Source organism: Parasteatoda tepidariorum, chromosome X1 (genome assembly GCF_043381705.1).
Source record: "Parasteatoda tepidariorum isolate YZ-2023 chromosome X1, CAS_Ptep_4.0, whole genome shotgun sequence".
NCBI classification, from domain to species: domain Eukaryota; kingdom Metazoa; phylum Arthropoda; class Arachnida; order Araneae; family Theridiidae; genus Parasteatoda; species Parasteatoda tepidariorum.
Genome location: NC_092214.1, coordinates 72,425,820 through 72,451,427, shown reverse-complemented (window position 1 = coordinate 72,451,427; position 25,608 = coordinate 72,425,820). Strand labels below are relative to the sequence as shown.

General features: G+C 29.0%; 2 protein-coding genes across 5 annotated transcripts in view; one reads left to right on the top strand and one right to left on the bottom strand.

Moving 5' to 3' along the window:
* Positions 1–7,944, bottom strand: part of LOC107445331 (KN motif and ankyrin repeat domain-containing protein 2) — a 76,292-nt gene extending 68,348 nt beyond the window's left edge. Inside the window, exon 1 of one of the 3 annotated variants that reach the window (XM_043052240.2) lies at positions 7,850–7,944. The gene's annotated coding sequence lies outside the window, so the exon portion shown is untranslated. Of the gene's footprint in view, positions 1–7,343; positions 7,476–7,605 lie in introns of those variants that run through there. The other 2 variants (XM_016059693.4, XM_016059695.3) reach the window with 2 other exon arrangements.
* A 755-nt stretch (positions 7,945–8,699) lies between these two features.
* The window catches only part of LOC107444165 (uncharacterized), a 59,406-nt gene continuing 42,497 nt past the window's right edge, over positions 8,700–25,608 (top strand). The window contains exon 1 of one of the 2 annotated variants that reach the window (XM_043052238.2): positions 8,700–8,844. Coding sequence is in view for 1 of the 2 variants with exons in the window: in XM_021147822.3 (XP_021003481.1) it covers positions 24,411–24,462 (52 nt within the window). In the remaining variant the exon portion in view is untranslated. Of the gene's footprint in view, positions 8,845–24,275; positions 24,463–25,608 lie in introns of those variants that run through there. The other variant, XM_021147822.3, reaches the window with a different exon arrangement.

The window sequence follows — 25,608 nt, the reverse complement described above, 5'->3', positions numbered from 1 at the left end:
TGTTTACATATTTTTGTAGTCGTTACATTTTCACTTAAACATTTTCGTCCAAAAAGAATAGTGTTAAACATTTTCGTCCAAAAAGAATAGTGTATAACGATTAATTTTTCAAAAATATGATACCTGCATATTTCGAAGAAAAACAATAAAAATTGTACTAAGCAGATTTTTATTTTTCTCTTTAATTTTGTTAAATATTTAAATATAAAACTTACTGAGATGATGGATGCATTTTAAAATAAACATCTCATTAGGAAAAGTATGCTAAAAGAAACAGAAACTAATATATACAATTGAAGTTTTACTTTCTATCAACTAAATTTAAAAAATAAATAAGATAAACTGAAACTAATCATACAGCAGGCGTATAATATTTTGCGTTATTAAATAAAACAGTTTTATAAGTCTAGAACTGTATATTCCTTAACAAGATATGCAAAAATAGAATGGCCAAGAAATAAATATAATAGAACAAAAAATAAATTAGTTATCACTAATTTATTTTTCTCAAAGAAAGAGGAGAGCGTCTGCTTGCTAATGGCAACCAGAACTAGACCTAACCGCACCGATCGTTCCTGAATTACGGTGCAAACTGAGGTCACGTGACTAGTTCACTTTCGTCTAACCAGTGCGAATATTGGAACGCTACCCCTCCCACCAAAAATTGGCGAATATCAAAATATTTTTTTTTAAAATTAAGTTCTGAATGAATTGGGTAATTAAAAAGTTCTTTATTTTAATCAACAACAACATATTCCATTATGTCCCATGGTATTTTAGATTTTTATTTTAAAAATTAAGTTAATAGTTTCAAATTTCTGCATGAACATAACGCATACCTCACCAGGGGTCTGTTTAGAAGAAATTTGGGTCCGTTAACGGACCCTTCACAAAATATATTTTCATAAAAACGTCACATAATATTTTAACTTAAAAACGGACCCTTCACAAAAGGATTTTTCTTTTAATCGGACCCTTCACAAATTTGTTCATCTTCATTATTATTTTGTTAATCGAATAAACCCTCTCCAGGGCAGAAAACAAAAAAGACGGATGTAAACGAATAAAGTTTTGTCTTCGGCAGACGATTCTTCCATTATTCGTCCGAAATTAATATTCTGCTTTCAGCAGTATAGGCTAAATACCAAATATTTGTATGTTGCATCTCTAATTTAAAAGCAGCAATTGTTGTTTATTTTTTAAAATTTAATTTTTTTAATTATAATTTTACAGTGATGAGCATAATCTTGTATGTCTTTACAATTTAAAAACTCCTTGAAAAAGTTTTTTTGGGAATAACGGACCCTATTTGCACAAATTCATAAAAACGGACCCTGGTTGAAAGAATGTGGGTAATTATTTCACTATTTCACGAAAAACGGACCTTTCACAAAATGTCTGGACAGACCCCTGCTCACATTATAGCCAGCTGTTTTTATCGGCAGTAGCAGCTTTATTTGGCAGTAGCAGGATTCCCAGCTCATTAAATTATTGTTCTTTACTGTCAAAAAAATGATCCAGGAGATTTTTGACCTCCTTATTTGAAATAAAGGTATTACCACGTAAAACATTTCGTAGAGACCCGAACAAATATTGTAGGTAAACAACCCATTTCTCGTCCCCAAAGATGATGTCCTTCAAAAATGGATTATTTCCTTGACGTTTGGAGAAGCAAAACAGACGTCTAATGGAACGGCACGAATTTCTTTCCGTAAGATAGAACACGAGGAACCCATACGCCAAGCTTTGAGAATAAATTTAGGCGTTTCAAATGATAATGAACGGTCGAATTCGACAAATTAAATCTCTCAGCGATCTCACAAGTTGTTGTTATTCGCAAGTTCATGGATTTTAATCGAAATTTTGCAAAACAGTTTTGGCACCGGCTTATTGTCAATGCATTTTCTCCATTACACATCAGATAATTTCTTTCTTGCTTGAATAGCATTTTCGCCTTTTTGATAGCAAAAAAAGTAAAATACGCCAAAAATGCTGCTTTTTACTTTCTATGTTTGCAAGGACATCAACCAAAGACTGCTGCGTAGAATCAATCGAACTTTTCCACAAGTAAGCCTTCCTATATCAGCTTTCAAAATTTATAATGATTATTCCACTTAAATGTAAAATTGGTTGAGAAAAAATACAACGTAGTCCTCTGTTGAAGAAAATAATCGCTTTCAGAGCAACCCAATAGTTCTTCATCATACGGAACACATGGTCCAGATTTGAGACTATATTCAGAACTTATCAGAAATATACATTTAAAGGATCTTTGTCAATTCGTCGCACAAAATTTGTCGTGGGATAATCCGTCGAAAGCACAATTCGTCTCAGCTAAAATTCATCGTGGGCACAATTTGTCGCGAGCACAATTCATCGCGGTGACAATTCTTTGTGGACACAACTCGCCACAACAGCAATTCATCGTGAACAAAATTCGTCATAGGCATAATTCGTTAAGCGCATAGTTCGTCGTGGGCACAATTCATGGCAATGACAATTAATCGCAGCGACAATTAGTTGTGAGCACAATTTCTTGAGGGTTCGATGAAACGTGCCCAGTAATTACAGCAACAAAAAGGATGTCTCTTCGGAAAAATTGACAACAAAAGTTTTTTTCTTCTTTTTTTTTTTGCACTTTAACGTGAAGTTGGTTGTGAAAAAAAATACAATGCAGTCCTCAGTTAATTAAAAAAAATAACTTCCAGAACAACCAAACAGTTGTTCTTTATACTTGATAAGAAACACATGGAAGTACAACTCGTCGTAACGAAAATTCTTCGTAGTGACAATGAGTCGTGAGCACAATTTTTTGCGGTTTCGATAAAATATGCTAATCTAGTAGTTATAGCAACAAAAAGGGTGTTTCTTCGGAAAAATTAACACAATTTTTTTTTTTTTGGCAGAAAACTTTGTTATATCATTATAAATTATACTTAAAAATTCCCTCTTCTGTTTCGCTTCTCCTTTTATCGAGAGAAATACGAGTGATTAGAGAGGAAATTGAATTTCTTCGGCAAATTAAGCATTCATTGTGTATTTTTTTTCCTCTCCTTTACACTGAATTGAATGAAACGAATTAAGAGTTGATGGAACTAATAGTTAAATTAAAATGGGTTTCATATACAAAAAGTACAAATTTGTACCCATTTATGCATTTAATATAACTATTTAAGCAAGTGAGGCATGGTTTCCCATGTTGTTTTTTTATATTGAATCGAATGAGACTATACAAGAGTCAACAGAGTGAATAGTGTTTAAGTTAAAGGCTCTTTATTTATAAGAAAGTTCTTCCATGGATCTTCAGATTTCTAAGACTTCATTTTAATAGCTCGACCACAAATATGTTAATTAGCGATAAAGTTACGAAATAAGACACAAAAACCTACTTTCTCTGAATAAACATAACTTTTTTTCAAACGAATTGAATTTCTGAGCCAAAAAATGTTAGGGAAATATGATCCTCATAGTTAGGTGAGGAGAGCGGTCCAAAGCTCCCTAAAACTAATTTTATTTTTTGCGTATTTCGGCATCTCTCTCCAACTTTTTAAGTAAATTTTAAAAAAAATTGCACAGAATTATAAAATTTCTTTATCCAAAGATAATTCCATGCAAAAAAAATTTTTTAAATATTTATTATATTTTATTATTTTATTTAATAATAGTTGAAAAATTTTGAATTGCGATGTATACAGTTTTCTGCGTAATTTTGATGTATCTAATTTTACAATAACAATTAATTCGTAAAAGCGGATGCCAAGTAATTTTTAACTCGTTATAAATATACAATTTTTATTTCGCTCATGGGCTGCAATAGCAGCACAACTCAAAAAATCATGTTTTGAGATAAGTGGGTTTAAAGTTTTCATTGCTAAGGAAAATGCATAAGAAATGCTTTAGTTTGCTTAAACGAAGATTACCTTCAAGTTGAATTATGAATTGTGCTAGTATCGCTGCTGAAAAGAATGTGTATTTTCATATTTACACCTGTTCTTAGTCCAAAACGCGTATTTTTTGAGTTGTAACTATTGCAGCCTATGAGCGATTTCCTAAATGCTGTGATTTTAAAGGTGATAAGGAAATTTGTCGTAATAGTGGACTTATCATAATATGCCTTACTCGTTATACTTATAGCTTTTACTGTATGTTTTCTTGTGATTTCAAAATTTATCTATCACCTGCAGCGTTTAATTAGCTCAATTTAAAATTTGCCTCATGAATCAAAAATAACACCATAGTGCATAAAAATCCGCTGAAGATAAAAAAAAATAAAAAATTTTAGAATATTCTGTTTTTCATTTTATTTAAAATATTGCATGTTTGAAACTTATAGCGTTTTAACATCCTAAAAAGTCCAAGTTTCCACGATGAAACTCTCGTAGTGTCAGATGTAAAAGTGTTTAAATTTTCTTAGGTAGTAACTAAATTTAGTAACTTTTTTTTTAAATTCAAAAAATTCCGCTACGAAAGCTAAAATTAAATAAATTAGAAATAAGAAAAAAATAAACACTAAAAATATGTAATAATAAAATTAATATAATTAAATATATTTTAATTATACTTAATATATCTAAATGATATAACTTAAATTATATAATTTAAATTAAATTAATATAATTATAATTATTAAATTAATTACTTATTAGCTTTTATAGACAATACAAGAGCTTTGTCTTTATAAATAGACGTATTTCATTGAAACTGCAATAACTTATGCCTGCGACGAATCGTGCCCAAGACGAATTGAGCTCGCGACGAATTGTGCCCACGATGAATTGCCGCCACGACGAATTGTACCCACGGCGAATTCCTTGTGCCACGAATTTCCACCATGATGAACTGTCACCCGACGAATTGCGTGTGATGAATTGTCCCACGACGAATTGTGCGCGACGAATTAACGCGGCACTCTATTCAAGAGCCCCTATCACTAGCTTTAATTTTTACATTGTTATTTTTAATAATTTTAAATGCGCCTTTACTTCCCTCGGTTCATTGCAATAACCGAGTACATAGCTGTAACAAGTGGCTTAAAATTAATGAGATTCATTGAGCAATTAATGATATATTCTCAAGTTTGCCACGAGCTAATCATTTTGGGAGGAAGGGAATTTTTAATAAACCGTTTAGTTTTTTATGTCCTCAAATTATTATTATCTTTTTTATTTTCTATTTTAAACTTTGTTGAATAAAAGCTCATAGGCAGTAGGGAAAAAGCAGATTTTGATATCATCAAGTGCAGTTTATGTACTGACTAAAAACGAACTTAGTAATTTTCGGATTTTTCACTTACACTGTTTTCTTTACTTTTTTTCTGTAGATTAAATCATAAAAATGTTGTATTTTCCTTGGCAATTAAAAAAAAATGTCAAAATTTTCCGATTATCTATAGGTAAGTGTGCTCATAACAATAAGCCCAAAAACTGCAAGGCTTATTAGAAAATGTTAAAAAGAAAACGTCTTCGAAAAAGAAAAAAAAAACACATTTTTCTTTTAACTTCATATAAATATACACTTTAAAAATATAAACCAGCTAACTATAGATCTGCTGGAAGCTTTAAAAAAAGTTAGTAGTCTTTAAATTCTAAAAATTAGATAAACAACATTAAACATTTTAATAATTATCTATATCATCATCAACCTACGCAAAATGTATGCTACCATCATCAACCTATGCAAAATGTATGCTACCATCATCAACCTATGCAAAATGTATGCTACCACCATCAACCTATGCAAAATGACACACTACACTGAAAACGAAATTAAATTTAAAAGTAAAATTACAAGTGCAGTTTTTTTTCTTCAGAATCCTTTCTTATTTTAATATATTTTTAAAACAATTCTTTTCGTATATTAATATAATGTTATAACATGGATTTTATGAAGTTGTTAGACTTTATGATTTACAAAATGGAAAGAAAAAAAATTGCAAATGTCAACTTTAAAAAAAACTTTTATATATATATAAATATATATAAAAATATCCATATGCAAAATGATTTTGTTAGGGTCCTTTTTTTAAGTTTTTGTGGGTTTCAACCAGTTTTTGACCTTAAAAACCAAACACTAAGAAAGAACTGATTTTAATACTTTAATGATATGTAAAAAATTAAGTTTGTCCTGGGTCAAACATCCTCTGCTAGCTTGTCAAATATTTCCATGCAGCAATTTTACATAAAAAAGAAATTAAAAAATACTACATATTACTATTTCTAATTTAGTAAATGTTTCCAAATTAAAGAACTGCATATAATTAAGCATTTCTGCCAATTTGCACGTGAATGTGAGAAGAGATAATAAAAAGGCAACTTTCTCTTTGTTTTGATATTGATGGTTTACGGTTGGTTATTTTATGATATGAATTTATAATCTTTTAATAATTAAGGTGGAAACTCAGTGGGGATGTTAAATCAATCATAGCATTGCTTAAAAAATTTAAATGAATAATTTTGTTTTTCATCCTTTAAAATGAATTATTGAAAAGCCATCATATATTCAATGTTTCAAATTTATTAAATCTTAATTAGATCATCTTAAGAAATATACTTTATACAGTTAAGTAAATAATTAATTCACAGCAGGAAGGACAACAAAAAAAAAACCTTTTATAGAATATGACCTATAAAGACATGGCAATTTATTTAAACAAGAAAAAAAAATATTATTTTTAGAATTTTAAGAAAAACGTCAAATGTTTAAAATCGTAATTTAAATTATTAGATTAAAATTTAAATGGAAAAAAAATAACATGGAAATAAAAAAAATAAGCTTCGTATAATTAATTATCACATTTTTTTTATTTTATTATTAAATTTTTTTTAAATATTTTAGAAACTTTCCGCACCTCTTTAATTCCAAAATAAATAATAAAACAACTTTCCACTAAAAAAAATTCCAAAAGATAACATGAAAATAAAGCTTGTAAGCTATAAAAAGTACAAATATAAAATAGTGAAAAAATGTGATATCGAGATACGCTATTTGAAGTCGTATTAATTACACAACTCCCACAAACATGTTTACATATGGGCGGAACAAAAGAATATTAAATACCAAATTAAAGAATAATTTATTGAAATAATTCAAATTTTACTAGTAATTAGTAAAGCAAATAAAAAAAACTAAACCAACAACACATATTCTAAAGCAAATAAAAAAACTAAACAAGCTAACAGATATTCTAACAATATTAACTAATTTAAAGTAATTGTATATTTCTTAAAAATATAATGGTTCCATAAACTTAAAATAATAAGGTACGGATAATTTAGAAAATATTAATAAGTTAAAAAATGATCGTATACAAAACGGCAAAAATTTAAACATTATGCAGAACTCACAGATATAAAATAAAAATCTGAAAATTCACGTGCTCCAAGTTTTATCAAAAACACAACAAGCCTAACAGGTAGTGTGGTTAAAAGTTAGGAAATCATTCCAATGCGCATGGAATTAAGCATGTAGTTTAATTGTTACTTAATAACAACGTCACTTGTTAAATTTCACTGAAAACACGATGATCTATTAAAATGTGAAAACTAAAACACAATTGATGTTATCAAATAATAAAAAGTAAGAGCATGAAAATAAAAAAATTCTTACGATATTCTTTTCTTTTTTTCTCACAGTTTCATGACGCAACCGATATTCTCATTCAATTTCTTGTCTACATTAAACAAATCACAAACAGATACACTGTACTATACTCTTACGATCAAGTGACAACAAACTATTTTTCACAATAATAATATTAACAACAGACAAGATCAAAATCCCCGAACGCTATTGAATAAAAAACATCAGTTTACCTGTTGTACACCTCTAGACCTACATAAAGTAAACTTACCTTACAGAATTTCATTGATGGCGCCATCTATAGTATTGAGAGTGATTTAATGCTTTATTCAATTGTCGAAAACTTTTTAACCAAGTCATAATATCAAGAACTAAATAAGGAAAAAAAAAAAATTTTGATAAATAAACTAATACTGTTTATTAAAATAACTTTTTGTGTTAATAAAAAAGTTATTGCAGATTGCAAACATGTAAAAGAAAAAGATCAGAAGCTAAATGTTGAATATTATTTTCTTATAAGACAAACTGTTTGGTAGATTTCAGAAATTTTATCTTTGTCTTGTAACACTTACATAATAATCAAAATTCATATCAGTAAATTTGTGGGAGCTTTAAATAAAAACCGGCGTTTTTTTTTTTTTTTTTTTTNTACATATATTTATAGCCTAGGCAGTGGTGTAACAAGCACATTGTCAAAGCTATTTTTCATTACTTACAAGACAATGTATTGTTCTGAATACAATTATCTGGAGAAATCACTTTCTCTTCTTCTACTTTTTTTTTCCAATTATACTTTCATTCTTGCATATAGCACCTTCCTTTCAGGGTTTTTTTTTTTTTTTTTTTTTTTTTTTTTGTATTTATATTGTTCATTCTGAATATGTAATTTTTAAAAACAGAATTTAGATTTGTTCGAATTTTTTTTTCTTTTTTTTTTAATTTTAAGATAAGGGAATTAAAAAAATGTCATTTTCATACACCGTGTTTTAATTTGTTCAGCCGTATATGAATAATTTAATAATAACTCGTTAGAAGAAATCTTTTCTTATTTGTTATTTGTTGCTTTGTAACGCATACGCTCTGAAACTCTTGCTAACTACAATATTTTGTCTGCTTGTCAGTTGGATTAGCGATTTCGTATAGCGTGTATAACTTAGAATTCAATCGTCAAATTCTTCAAGGTTTTATTTTATTTTCATGACTTTAGCTTTTATGCCAGCTTCAGGGTCTTTTCCCAGCTATTTTGGAAGTTCCAGTATGTGCTAGGTCAGTTTTTATTTTATAGTTTTTAATAAATAGTTTAATTTGGCAATTTAGTTCTATTTCATTTTTCGATGGTTCATGTTAGTTTTCCCCCACATTCTGGTCCGTCGAGCCGGTGCCTCCAACAGAATGTATACTAACATGAATTAAACTTATATGTGCCATCGAATAATGAAATAAAACTAAATTGCCAACATAAACAGCAAAGTTCGATTCCTTAAAGTGGTGAAGTATTCATTACATTTCGAAAATGGTTTGTAGCCACTACATTTAACTACTAAAATAATGCAGTTTTTGCTGTATATATATATATATATATACACTCGACCTCTATTTAACGAAGTTAAGAAAAACAATAAGCTTCATTTATTGCGAATAAGCTGCAAGTAAGCAGAACTCATTAGATAGTTCAAAATGAAGATAAAACAAAGGAAAATTATAGACATATNGTTTGTTAATGCTCAGTGTGCATAAGAAAAGAATCAAAGATGACTCAGAATTCATTGAAAAAGTTAAAAACAGATTTGGACAGCAAACAAGACGATTACAATTCTTGTTTGATTAAACAATTTTTTAATTGTTATGTGTCAATAATTACTTAATTATTTGTTTTTCCATAAAAACATGTTTAATAAAAAAAATTTATAACACATTTTTTTTGTATCTCTTTAATTGTTTTAAAAAAAAAGCCAGGGGGGTGCAAGTGCACCCCTTGCACCCCGCTGCCGGCGCCCTTGTATATGCCATCGAATAATGAAATAAAACTAAATTGCCAACATAAAATATTTATTAAAAACTCTAAAATAAAAACAGACCTAGCACGTACTGGAACTTCCAAAATAGCTGGTAAAAGGAACTTTGCGCCCTGAAGCTCGTATAAAAGCTAAAGTCATAAAAATAAAATAAGACCTTGAAGAATTCGATTATTGAATTCTAAGGTAAACACGCTATACGAAATCGCTAATTCAACTGACAAGCAGACAAAATATTCTAGTTAGCAAGCGTTTCAGAGAGCATGCCTTACAAATCAACAAATAAGAAAAGATTTCTTCTAACAAGTTAATGTTAAAATCCTCATCTACCGCTGAACATACCGCCGCCCTAGAAGTAACTAACTTCAACAATTAATAAATTTAATTATGTAATTATGCAAGAAAATGGAACGAAATCACAATTTTCGAAACTTGTTCGAAACGTTTAAAATACTAAGGAACACTTCAGAACACTGTTCCAAGAAATATTAAATTTAGCAATCTTGAGAATATCTTATAAAAAAAAATTAAACAAGTATAACTTTAGAATCTCAAAATCAAATATCTTCGAGTATAAACTTTGAAAATCAGAAGACACACAAAACTCAATTCTAAATAACTTAGAAATTTTAGAAATAATTGTGATAACTAAATTTTAGAGTCAAGAGGCAATAAATATAACTTTACAATTGGTCTTTTAATTGTACCATTAACAGTTTTTCAAGATACAACTCGTATCTTATCGTCATATCGTACCTGGAAATGTCACAATAACTCTTCCTAAGCTCCATTTTAGAGTGGTAAATTGTCATTTTTTATAATCGCTAAATCACCTACCTTTATGTTTTGTTACCTGGTATCAAGGGTGCCGGCAGGGGGGTGCAAGGGGATGCACTTACACCCCCTGGCTTTCTTTAAACAATTAAAGAGATACAGAAAAACAATTTTGTTATAAAATTTTTTTATTGAAAACATTTTTATTCAAAAACAAATAATTAAGTAATTATTGATACATAACAGTTAAAAATGTGCTTAATCAAAGAAGAATTGTAATAATCTTGTTTGCTGTCCAAATCTGTTTATAACTTTCTCAATGAATTCTGAGTCATCTTTGATTCTTCTCTTAGGCACACTGAGCATGCACAAACTACTTAATCTCTCGTGAGACATTGTAGACCGATTCCATGTTTTGATGCGTCACATTGTACTAAAAGTTTGTTCAATAGTGCACGTAGTAGCTGGAAGAGTTAGGCCAATTTTGATTGCCTCCGCTACAGCTGGATAATACGGTGTGGCATCAATAACTAAATCGATGTATTCGAGGGATTCATAAGAATTTTCTCTGAGAGCAGATCTTTATACATAGTATATCTTCTAAAACTTCAAGATATGACACTTTGTCCAGTTTGTTCATCGCATTCCAGTGAAGCTGTAAGAGTGAAAATGCTTTTCTTTGTGTAGAAGAAAAACGGTCTTTCAACGAAGATACACTATCTACCAATAAGTATTTGGGCATCTATGCAAATGACTATATATCCGGTCCTGAAATGGATTGTTTCTCCTGGTATGGTTGGGGACCCTTGGTCCCCATTCATGGTAAGCTCAACGCCGATGCCTACTGCACTATTTTGGATGACAATGTGCTTTCTACGTTGTGGCAGTTTTGCGGGGTGGACCCCTGTTACTTCCAAGACGCAATGCCAGCTGTCATGATGCGAGGGTCACCAAGGCTTGGTATGGCGCCAGTGGGGTTAATCGAATGAACTGGCCCGCCCAGAGCCCAGACCTGAACCCTATCGAGAACCTCTAGGACGAAATGGATGGCCGAATTAAGGGGTGTACTTCCCGTTCAAAATAGATGAAGGAACTTACATGTCTTCTTCAAGCCGAGTGGAAGAAAATACCACTAGCCGTCACACAAGGACTTGTGGAAAGTATGCCCCGGGGGGTTCACGCTGTAATTCCTCTGCCAACTATTGATTATGAATAAAGTTTGTTTTTCTTTTCAATCACACGCGTCCAAATACTTATTGGTAGATAGTGCATAAGGGAGTCCGAATAAAGATTGACGTCCTGAAAAATTCTTCTGCATTTTCAGAAGGCACATTCGATCTATGAACTTGTCTAGATGCCACTAGCGGTCGATTCATTTCAATGCCTAATTCTTCGCAATTGTGTTCTGCTTTCGTGAAAATAGCACAATACTAATGTTAAGTGTACACAAACACGTTAGTATACGAAATTACTGTTTGTAGTTATTTGTGTTTCAAAATCAGTAGCTATGCCAGCGCCATCAATACAGTTTCTCGTGGTAAAATTTGCAAGTACAAGAAATTCTTACTTTTTTTAATTCTTATTTTTCTTTCTTTTCTTAATTCTTATTTACTTTTTTTAATTCTTTTTTTTTTTCTTACTTGTTAACAATGAAGAAATCTATCTTGAGAAAAATTAACAGATGAAAGTATATATAATAACAAAACAAAGTAAAATAACAGAATATTTGTAATTTTTTTTGGAGGGGGGGGGGTAGTTTGTTAGAGGGTTGCACCCCCTTTTGTATTATTCTGCCGGCGCCCTTGCCTGGCATACCATTTTGGACGATTTTGCTGCCCGGATAGATATTCGGATTTACACCGATTTCAAGTGATTCCAACGATTTAGCTCCTTTGACAACTGGGCATTGTCTAACAGGACAATCCTTAACATTAGTGCCAGAGAGGAATTATACATCTCTTCCTGACAACAGGCTATCTAGATGGAATTTATTACAAAAACTGATACAAACATTTTGACATCGGTGGAAATCCGAATATCTATCTATCCCTGCTGCAAAATAGTTTAAAATGGTATGCCAGTCGACAAAACATAAAGGTAGCTGATTTAGTGATTATAAAAAATGACAATTTACCACCACTAAAATGGAGCTTAGGAAGAGTTATTGAGACATTTCCAGGTAATGACGATAAGATACTGTTGCATCTTTAAAAACTGTTAATGGTACAATTAAAAAACCGATTGTAAAGTTATGTTTATTGCCTCTTGACTCTAAAATTTATTTATCTCAATTATTTATAAAATTTTGAGTCAATGGGTAATAATTAAGTTAAGTCATTTAGAATAATTTAGAATTGAGATTTGAGTTTCGTGTGTTTTGTGATGTTCAAAGTTTATAATCTAGGATATTTGATTTAGTGATTCTAAATTTATACTTGTTTAATTTTTCTATTAGATATTCTTAAGATTGCTAAATTTAATACTTCTTGGAAACACTACTCTGAAGTTTTCTTTAGTATTTTAAATGTTTTGAACAAGTTGAGAAAATTGTGATTTTGTTACATTTTCTTGCATAATTTTACAAAAAGTCATCTAAACTTTTTTAAAAAAAGAAAAAGGGTTATATGGAAAAAGTAAATATGGATATTTTTTAAATCTATAGTGTTAAAAAATATATTTGTGAATTGAGTCCGAAGTTGTATTAACAGCAAATTGTTTGACACACAATATGATAAAGTTCGGACGGTTTGGCGTTCAAATTTCCCATCATTTAAAACTAAAAATAAGTAAAGAAAATAGAATAGATGCTCATTTTTCAGATTTTACTATCTACTCGATAAACATTTAAAATATCTTGGATTTAAGCTATTGAAATTAATAATGTTATTTGATTATTGCCATTATTGCTTTTGTATTCCGCAAGATAATCAGCAATTTTTGCGTGCAAGTTATTGCGTGACTAAAACAAATTTTGTTAATTTAATTTAAAACTATAAACACGGTATAGGCAATTCGGCTTATAAAACTGCTTTTGAATAAAAAATTATGAAAGAGGATTTTATCATTAAGTATAATGCAAAATAATATAAATTTAAAAAAATAATAATAATTTTACTTAAATTTTATCTAATTCAATAAAATTCTTTTTACTATTGATATATCCTAAGTATAATAATAAAAATACCAAAAATTGCAGTTTAATCTTGATTTTTATAACTCATAAGTGATGTAAAACTTCCATTGAAAGGAAGTTTATAGTAAGTTTAATGTTTTTAAACAAAGAAACTGCTTTGAAATTAAATTGAAATAACTATAAAACCTTTTACCGAATCAGAAAAAAGTAATAATGATTTAAATCGATGTTATAAATTTTTGAAAACTGAATACTGTTACAAAGAGATAAAAAGTTGTTTCGCAAAAATAAAGTCAATTACTGTAGTTCTTATCTTACAGATTCCAAAAACTTTTTGCCTTTTAATTAAAATAAATAAATAAAAATTTTAAAATAATTAAATAAAAATTTTAAAATAATTTAATAAATATTTTAAAATAATTAATTAAACACCTTTAATAATAAATGGAACATCTCATGCTCCACTTGAGATTAAATACTATAGTAAAATTATTGGTTTTTATTTTATCTAAATTTGCTTTAACTTCAATAACATTGGAGTACTTTTTATTTTGGTTAGTTTTTATCTTATCCTCAGTAATAAAGTATTAAGTTCCATAAGATAAAGTTTATAGTTATTTTGAAAATAATCCCCTGCTTTTTAATTTTAATTCAGTTCAAGATGCGTGTCTAAGAAAATGAACGTAGCTTGAAATGATCGTTTAAAAAACAGAATCAAGATCAAAATGCATGCTAAGAAAATGGGCTTTTGAAAAATTGGTTAAAAAATGAAATATATGTTTAAGAAAATGGACAAAGCTCAAAATGAGCATTTAAAAATTATTAAAATGCGTCTTTAAGAAAATGAACGTAGCTTAAAAAGTGCTTTTGAAAAGATCAAATGAATAAAGATCAAAATGTGTCAATGTGTATTTAAGAAAACCGGCATAGTTTCAAATGCGTTGTTGAAAAGATTGACATAGATCAAAATATGTTTATAATCTTGAAATTAAAGTCTAAAGAATATACATAGCTTAAACTGCACTCTTATGAAGCTAGACATAGCATTTGATTAATTTTTCAAACTGTTGTTATGACTGCAGTTATTGCGGGTAATTGTGAACTCACGTATCTTCTTTGATTTTTAAATGATCTGGGAAAAAAAACCGACATTTAATGTCAACTTTCCTAGTGCTTGATTTATCATAAGACTTAAGAGGTCCAAGCCTCAGGTTCCCACTTTTTTGGGGGGCCCCTAAGTGTTACAAATAATTTCTCTTTATATGTTTTTCCTTAAGAATTGTCTATTAGAGTAATCTGTTAACAAATATATAAATAAATGTAAGTTCAAATTTATTAATATATCGTAATTTACTTATATTATAAATATTTTAAAAGCACTTCATAATAAAACAACATATAAAATTTGGGGGGGGCCCTGACTGTTTTGTGCCTATGACTCCCGCAGTTCGAGATCAGGCCCTGAACTTTCCTTCTTTTATACCTTTTACAAAAGTTTGAGCAGCTTTGTTTGACTTTTAACTTTCAAAATATAATTTTTTTTTTAAAAATTCTTCTTTGGCAAATAAGTTGTGCAGTTGCTCCCAAAAAACATTTTTATGCAAAAAATTAAAATATCTTTAATATACATCCCAGTTATTATTGAAGAGTTTTCATGATAGAATTCCAAGTAATTTCCAAGTTCATATCACTCATTTGGTGAAACAATGACGTAACTGCAAAATCAAGTTACGCAGTTGTTTCACCAAGTGAGCGATATTGAATTATAAAAGATAGATCTTATTAATTATCGCTCATTTGGTGAAATAATGACGAAACTTGATTTTGCAGTTACGTCATTGTTTCACTAAATGAGCGATACTTGCCGGTATTATTTCATTTCAAATGAAGGAAGTGATCTGGAACATGGGAACAGTATCTTTGGTAAAATGTAGAGGGTAACTGAGAACTTGAGAATTTCATGCATAAAACAATTTACTAAAGTGTAAGTGTTCACCACTTACTGAAGAAGGGGGAAATAACAGTGCAAGGGCTGAGAAAAAAACAAAAAACCAAATTTTGCATCTACAGAGTTTGTTGAAAAAGCAGAAACTGTCTTCAGTGCTTCATTGTATGTAACCATTGTTGAGTTATGCCCACACCTTAAACTTAGGATAAAAACAGCCAGAATACACTTAAATTTTCTGGCTCCGTGAATGTTAAAGAATTGCAAGCTTTCTAAAACATCGACACACCACAGCCTAACTAGTACCTTTCACTTTTGACATGAAACAATTTTTTTTTCAGTTTACATAAATTGTTAGCTGATTCATATGGTTTATTAAGACAGACATTTTATTACTTTTATTCATTTAACATAATACAGTAGAACCCACCAAGCAAGCTTGCATTTAACGAAATTCCGGATTTAGCAAATGAAATAGAATGTTTTGCTATATATATATATAGTTTAGAAAGGAAAAAGGTTTTAAACGCAAGTAATGTTTCGAATTTGATCTGTACAAATCTCCGCTGGACCATCGATAGATGTAATTTCAAATGCTCTTGTGACTATGAGTTAACAGGAATTACATAATTTAGAATCACGTAAAACTAATAATTAAACGATCACTTTGGTCGCACTTGCGATTGTACACTCGTGAGACATTTCAAAGGAAGGATGTACTTCATTTCTTAGAGAAAATAAAAGAGCATTAAATATTTAAAGAAAAGAATTTGATAATTTCCTAGTATTTCTTAAATTAAATATTCGTTGTCGAGAAAAGTTGAAGATTAAATGAACGAATTGAATGAAATGACGAAAATGTTTTAGAATAACAAACTCGCTCATGCAAACATGAATAAATATTTCTAAATAATTCCTCATGTTTAATATAAGCCAATTTTTTAATTCAAAACTGTTTTAAACATACTATGTAAATTAATTTCTACAGCAAAGTTCGGTTCCTTAAAGTGGTGAAGTAATCATTACATTTCGAAAATGGTTTGTAGCCACTACATTTAACTATTAAAATAATGCAGTTTTTGCTGGATATATATACAGTACAGAACCAGTTATCCGGAAATCAGAAAACCGGAAAATCAAAAAACCGGAACAAAATTCGATAAATTTTCCCGCTATTTAAAAAAATTTTTTTTTTTCCTCATAGGATTTTATTTCTTTTTTGAAAGATGCTTACCTTACCATCATTTCGGAAATAATCATTAGTGTATTACTATTCGTTTTTTCTTCTTTTTAAGATTATTTCCAAATATTTTTATTTTTTAGTTGGGTTTAACAATAAAAAAACGGTTTTTTGTAGTGATTCAGAAAACCGGAAAAATCAGTTATCCGGAATAGCGATGGTCCCGATCGTTCCGGATAATCGGTTCCCTACTGTATATATATATAACGTCGTTGCCGAGTGGAAGGATTAAAACAGGTCTTAGGCTGGGAGGGAGGGTGCAAAATCTATTTATTAATTATTAGACAAAGCAGTCATGAAAGTGTGCATGAAAAGTTGTGTTCCTTGGTTATATGTTAGGGAAAATCTTGCAAAGTGAAATCCGCAAAATGTCTTAATTTAGGGAAAGAGGGAAATCTTAGAAGTAGATTGGTCTATTAATCTTAGAGTTAGATTGGTCTATTTCATAAACCAATAGTAATTATTGGTTTATGAAATAGGCCGAGCGTTTCCCACAGAGAGCAAAGGGAAAAATGTCCTGCTTTTAATTAAATGCATGCTTGAGCCAAAAATAGATTTAAGAGCAGGATGTGGCTTTTAAAAGTGTGAGAAAGTATTTCGATTAGAATAATTAATTAGGATAACATAAAAAGATTAATTGAAGCTTTTTATGTTACATCCTCCCTCGCCAAAAATGTTTAATTACAATCCAAAATTTTAAAAATTATCTATCTGCAAAATCTTCCCCATGGTGGAAGTACAATTGAAATAAAAAGAATCAAATTTGCAATTTTAACAAGATATAAAGGTAATATGACTTATAAAAAATGTACATTTGTACACATGTTAAAAACAATAACATAATTAAACTGTTTGAGGAATAAAAAGAATTGTAGTAGCGCTACCAGCAAACTTAAAAGTTTGATTTTCATTTTTAATAGTTTTTGTGACTTCAGTTTTTTCAGTTCCAAGTCTTTTGTTTGAAAATCACAACAAAGTTTTTTCACCATATTATTCCTCATAATCACACACTTTAAATAAATCCTTCAATCAAGGGGGAAAAAATTTCGAAACATTTTTCAAAATGTGAAAGTTAAAATGTAAAACATGAAATACAAAAAACAGTTTTACAGGAAAAATTTCAATCTGAAATTAGAATTGAGTCTTGTTTACCTTGTTAGAAAACAAAATAAAATAAAAATGACACAGTGGTTGTTACTCTGAAGTCCAAGACTTCAGTATTGACTTCATTTCACTTTATTTATTATTTACCTTACATATTTGTCACCTTAATAGCAAAATATTTGAAAATTTGCTGAAGTTAGGAATTTATTTATTATCTTGGATTTGCACAATTCTGTCAACATAATTTTGACAATGTTACGCACCATTGTCACATTTAGTCTCAAGAATATTTGAAGATTCAAGACTATTTTCAGATTTGCTATTTAAATCTTTATTTTTCAGTCTATTTTTTGTCTTATTTTTCTTTAAATTTACTTTGTTTACATTCTTGTCAATTCTCATTTATTTATTTTATGTCCAAAATTTTCTTTCTTATATTATTTTTTTTTTACTTTTATTTTCTTTCTTGGTATTTTTATGGCAATTATTAACCCGGATTTCAGGAAAAATGTGTAAGGACAAATTGGTTTTTTAATCGGAAAAGGTGATCAATCTTCTCAGACTTTACATTACAACCCGTTTAGCACAATTTATCACTAGGTGAAATCCAAAACAAGCTTTCAAATTTAATATGGTATTAAGGGAAATCAGTTTTTAAAATTTGACTGACTAGCCATTTTCCTTATTTTTAATCTGGAGTGCAAGTTTGGTTAATTTGCAAATTACCTTATGTTTCTTTTCATTTATATCTTTTTCTTTTCTTTTTGGACATATAATTTATCGAAAATATTTGTTGGGATCATATTTAAAGTACTATTTGTGTTGACTCTAAATAGATAGTTTTATTAGTCACAATCAGGTTATTTGTCATTTTTAATGCTTTTATTTTGTTTTGAAAGCATTTTGAGTGTATCCGGATACTATACATTGTTGGTCACTATCTCTATGTTAGAATTGATTCTTCGCAATAAGAAACTTTGCATGTTTATGAAATGTCTGAGCTAGAACTGAGTTATGAACTAATTACCAACGTTGAACTCAAGTATTAATTTTTGGTTGTTCATCAATTCAAATTCTAAAAACAAATATTTTATTAATTTTCCAAATTATTTGTATTAGTTTTAACATATCTTGGTTTAATTTATAATTTCTACCACAACGCAATTGCATACAAAATAAGAATATTTTAATGGCATTTTTATCTTAACTCTAAGCACTATAGTGAAACAAAAATATAAATTCAACTCATTAATAAATCATAGAAACTATAACACACAAAAAAAAATATGAAAATAATTTCTTGAAACATTTTTTATGCCAATCAAAACAATCTTGCGGCCTTGCGGAATTTTGTTTTTAATGTAAATTTGTAAATTTTTCTTCTTTTTGTTTTCTTCTTACAACTGTAAGCCTCATGCTATACTTTGTGGTGCATGAGGAGTTTTAAATCGTTTAAATGAAATAAAAAATTAAAAAAAAACAATTAATTCACTGAAAATAAAAATTTCTCAAGAAAAAAAAATTTCAACAGTAAATACGATCAATGTATAAAAAATAATTGCTTCAATTGAAACATCAAGTATGAGAGAGAAAAAAATTTAAAATCATAATCTATGATTTTTGTTATTTACATGAGTGCTTTTTTTATTATTTATTAATCAATAAAAATTCCAGAAATTGTTTTATGAGAATTGTAAAAAAAATTAACAAACAGGATACGTGAAAAAGTTCGAATTAGTCCAAGAAGATATTTTGAAAACTGCATCATCAGAGATGAAACTGCGTTGAAATTCCATGAACACAATTCCAAAAGCAAAGGCGAAAGCTGCTAAGGAAAAAATTTGTTTCTTCGTTAAGAGGAATCATATTTCTCCTTAATTGAGGCGAGATGAGAACGATAAAATTCAGAGCAGCAGTGGCAGAGGCATAACTAAACTTTCTGTAAGTCACTTGTAAAGGAAAGGGATTTCAATAAAAACATTTTAATTATCAGGAGTTCGATGCAGTTTTTCTTTTTACTCCAAGGAAAGAAATTGAAGCTCAGCTATCTAGTAGTATTGTATTCATCGCCTTCAGAACGTAGACATAACATGCNTGTAAAGGAAAGGGATTTCAATAAAAACATTTTAATTATCAGGAGTTCGATGCAGTTTTTCTTTTTACTCCAAGGAAAGAAATTGAAGCTCAGTTTTCTAGTAGTATTGCATTCATCGCCTTCAGAACGTAGACATAACATGCAGCATACTCAAACGGAAAGTCGATGATTTTTAAGACAAGTTCCACTGGCCGTAGGTATCATTTATGCCGGCCAGGCGGCCGAGTGGTTAGCGTGCCTGACTGCGAAGCCAATGGCTGCGGGTTTGAATCCCGGTCTGGGCATGGATGTTTCTCTCTCTCTCTGTTGTCTTCTGATGTATGAATGTGGCCCACCCTATGAACGGGTATTTGTGGCAGTGTGGCGTGGGTAATGTCGTTCGCCTCCGTGACTTTGGTTCACAGGTGCCCACTGGGTAACGATAAGTGAGCAACACTTTCGGCATCTTCTAAGGCGAAAAGCGAAAGTTCAGTGCCTACCGTTATTTAAAAAAAAAAAAAAAAAAAAGGTATCATTTATATAAACAAAAAGTGTGATGATTGAAGCATTTATTTTTTGTAGAAGATACTAGATGAATTATTAATTGCCATGAGTTGCAGAAGAATTTGACTAATAACTTTTCAACTGTCCATATGAATGAGATATTCCATATTTTTGATGTACCCTCATCCGATTGATTTAATTTCAAAACGATATTACATATCTGAAATGTACCATACCCCCTTCCCAACCTTTTAATCCTGGCGACTTATAACGTCGTTGCCGAGTGGAAGGATTAAAGCAGGATTTATGCCGGGAAGGAGGGTACAAAATTTATTTATTAATTATTAGACAGAGCAGTCATGAAAGTGTGTACGAAAAGTTGTGTTCCTTGGTTATATGTTAGGGAAAATCTTGCAAAGTAAAATCCGTAAAATGTCTTAATTTAGGGAAGGAGGGAAATCTTAGAAATTACTATTGGTTTATGAAATAGGTCGAGCGTTTCCCACAGAGAGCAAAGGGAAAAATGTCATGCTTTTAACTAAATGCATACTTGAGCCAAAAATAGGTTTAAGAACAGGATGTGGCTTTTAAAAGTGTGAGAAAGTATTTCGATTAGAATAATAATTAGGATGAAGTTTTATAGCAAAGAAACTAACATAAAAAGATTAATTGAAGCTTTTTATGTTACATATATATATATATATATATATTCTCAAAAAAAAAGCCACATTTCTAAGTTCTTGATATATTCATATGGTAGACATGACATTGTTATATTATTATATAGTAGACATTTTTATTTCACATTTTGCCTTATTTCACATTTCTTACCAGTGATTTTTCTAGTTAATTTTATTCAAGCACCTAGTAAAGAGGATTACATCTTATAATATTATTATTTCCAAAGTATCTCTAATTATATCAAAAACGAAGCTATAAACTAAAGTAACACGTTTTATAAAATGAGGTTAAGTACCTAAATTTTATATAATAATTAAACTTAAAATCATGTTTTTTTATAAAATTTTAGAAAATTAAACGGTTTTCAAGTTAGTTTTTTAATTTGAACAATTCAAATATTGGACAACGAAAAAATTTACTGTGATAATTTTTTATTTTTATTTAAACCACATTCAGTGATGTACTATGTAGTAATCGGCTCATGTCTGTACCAAACCGTAAGCGCTTATTCAGTAACGCCCTCATGTGGCGAGTATTGTAAGTGTTAAGTGCACATTGAGAAAATGTGACGACGGCGACAGATATTCAGGTAGGTACGTAAGTACTTTATTTACATCGCAGTAGTGATGCGCAATGGGCTATTGGCGACGGTTTGGGAAACATCCCTGAGGATGATCCAAAGACATGCCATCGTAATTTCGATCATCTGCTTTGGTAACCCGACGACCTGCACACNGAGTTTCCTAGTCTTCTGGATTGGTTCAAAATTACAAGGCTACGGAGTTGAACATTATCAGTCGTAAACCCAAAATTGGGTCGGCTGTTTATCTACGGATATTAAATATTTAAAAAAATATCACCGCTGTCTGCAAAAAAGGAAAAAAATCTAAATTATGAATCTTGTATAGAATACTAATAATAGTTTCTGAAAATATGTAAAAACAACGAATTCTTATATTATTCAAATGCATATACTAGAAACTGAAAGACTTTTGTTCTATTAAGTAAGTAATTATAAATCAAACTAATGATGTTTTACCAAACGTAGAAGTATACAGATGAAATATTGATAATACTGTTTAAAATAAACATCAATCGCAAATATTTAGTGTCTCTTCAGACATTGTATCGAGGGCCGATTATCTCGTAGTTTCGTGCGATAAGGCCGTGAATCCAGTTATAGTATGAGTCTGATACTATTCCTAGCCTATTATATTAATTTATTCAGTAAGTTAGCTTCATTGCCAAGCATTTTAGTTTAAAATTTTAATTTTCGATGATGTTTGTTTTGAAAAAAAAAATCGATATCATTCGACTTCTCAAATTTTATTAGATTATATATATATATACAATACAAATTCATACAAAATATAATTTTTTTGGGATTAGTTATTTTTATAAAATATTTAATTTAGTAAGGATTGAAAAAGTTTTGAATATTGTATGCTATACAGATTTTTACGACATTAAAAACACTTTTATTTTAAATGACGAAATTTGAAATTTGAATTAAATCTAACCAAATAGTTGTGTGTAACAGTAATAATACTGAATAGATAATACTTAATTGTAATAATGTAATAATACTTAATAGTAATAATACTTAAAAGAAGTCGGAATTTTAAATTTTCATTACTCCAGAACTATTCGACCGATTAATTTCAAAGTTGAATTTTTCGTCATTTAAAATTACATGTTCCAATATTATGCAAAAATCGAAATTCTTTGCAATTCAAACTTTTTATCGATATTAAACTAAATAATAAAAAATAATGTAAAGTCCAAAAGAAATATATTTTGCATAAACAAGTTTTATAATATGGTGCTTTTTTTTAAACTTTTATTTCTGATGATTGAGAATTTTTTGACAGCTCTATTCCATTTTAAAAAAAGTAGAAAAAATATTTTTAAACAGCGCTTGATAACTTTTAGAACTACTATGGACTTTTAATAAAAAATGGAGAACAATAAAATGAAGCGGTTTGCAATTTAGGATAGATAATTTATGTTATAAATCCGCTTATTTTTATACTCTTTTAAGAAAAAAATTGCTTTTATTATTTTTCTGAGGAAAACTGATTTAGATGATATGGAAAATTATCTTAACGTAAATTACAGAAAAACAGAAATACTCAAAAATCTAAAAATACACAAATTAATAATACTATAACTACATTTCTAATAATTCTAATTACATTTATTACAATTGTATTATTACAATTGTATTATTACAATTGTATTACAATCTAATTACAATTGTATTGGTATAATTTTGCCAGAAAAAAAAATCAATAGAAAATCTAAAATACTGTGTGTTATTTTTCTCAAATTCTAATCAATTGACGGTCATGTATACGATGAATTTTGCCTTGTAGAATAAATAATCAAAATCAGTTTTGTGAAAACTGAGCAGATCATTGATAACATAAATGAGTTTCCCCTTTTATCTATCATCCCCTTCGGATATGAATTCGGTCGGAAGGAAACATACAATATACTGATTATTCACTGAATATTAACGACTTTAAGTTTTATTCAAAGTTAGTTTAATTTAATATGAGTAGAAAATAAAAAAACGATTTTGAAAATGAGTCTCTAATCATTTGCTGATTTATTTTCTAAACTTTAAGACATCATTATTATTTTTGATTTTTTTTTTAAATATGAAATATAGCATATAACGGTAGTTTTTGTGTAAATCTATTTTAAAATGAAAGTTTGTGAGTTATGCAAAATTTGGAAGAAAATCAAAGACATATGAAGGAAAAATATATATAAAGTAGAGAAATCGTTTGCAGCGAACGCTACTTTTTGTTCGAATTGACGACATATTTGATGTGAAAATAATAATTTTAAAATAACCTCGTAATTGTTTCAAAAGAGGAGAAAAAAGATTTTTTTTTCATACATCGCTTAGAAATGAAATTTTAGCTAGATTGGGGGAAACTTTTCTATTTTACCTATTGTACTTAATATGTAAACAAAAAATGAAAATAGAAGATTCAGAAGACATGTTATTTATAAATTTCCTTTTGCAAAATTTGAAAGATTTTTCGCAATCTCTATCTCCTTCTTTTAATAATGTTAAAAGTCCCTTTTGGGTTATTTTAAAGCAACATAATTCGTAAATTTTTCATTTTTGGAATATTTTAAATAATTCAATCAATAATAGCAATACTTAATTATTGAATCATAAATAGTTTTTAGAGTTTTCGCAAGAACTCCTTCGAAGGAAGAAGTAGGCCAAAGTGGTGAAGCTTCCTCGTAGAGCGGTGATCCGGTTCACTGTCCTCCGTCTTCTGGATTGGTGGTTATCATGGTGAACTAACTTTTTTGAACACTACTGATCTGTTCACGACAAGATGCGGTGGTTGGTGTTCTCTATCCTGCTACTGACAACAGTTGCTCAGAGAGGTGAGGGATTTTTCATCCACTTTCTCCCGAAGTACTCGCAAAAGTTGTTATTCTTAATATTCTATAGTTGTTTCTCTATTTCTTCTCTATCAGCAGATCGAGTGATTCCGGATTCATATTTGTTAAGAACGTTATTACCTCTAAAATTACCTTTCGTTTATTCATTTTTATTTGGGGGAGGGGGTGATTTTATTTCAAATTTATCATTTTTAATCAAAGTCGATTCAAAATCTAAGTAACGTTTTAGTAAAAATGAAATGATATTATGACATCTATAAGCGGAATTGTTTAAAAATATAGTTGTAAATAAATAATGCACCAAAAATTTTGTATAATAATTTTTAAAAAAATATTAAATGAAGGAATTTTTTTTAAATAGTGTATTTAAGTTAAAATAAATTTTTCTTTTTTTAAATAATTATTTCTTCAATACTTTAGGTTAGACTTATTTCATATTATTACTTATATATATACATATATATATAAATAATGCAATTCATATATATATTAATAATTATCTAATATATAAATATTAATCCTATAATATATTAATATTAATCTTGTTACTGAAATATTAGTAATAGGAAGAATTTTTAATGCTTCGAAGCTTAGAATATTTATATGTATTCTAAACTTCAAAACTGTTTTTGGATCATTCTTTTAAAATCTTTATATAATCTTATCTCATAAGTTTTTATAGTATTTTAGACCTTATAACTATTTAAAAAACTTTCAAAGCCTGAACTTTGTCTTTCGAAGCAAATATTAATATTTGAGAGGACTGTCCTATTTATAAATTTGAGAGGTTTCATTAATCATGGGATGGATAAAAATATGTAATCATAACAATTGTAAAAATAATGATATCTGAAAACAGAGGACACGTTAAAGGTAGTTATAACGGAAAACAAGCTTGCTCAATATGATTGGGTCGGAAAATATTTTCATATTTTAGATATTAAATTTCAATGAAACTTATGGATAAATTTCCTTTTCTGCCATTTCAAACATTCTTTTAATATTTTTGTTTCACCTAGTTTAAAATAAATAGCGTTATTTGACATTGGATTCTATAGAATCTGAAGAAATTTTCGATGTTTACATTTTTTCTTAGTTGAAGTTTAGTGTAAAAGTGTATTATTTCTA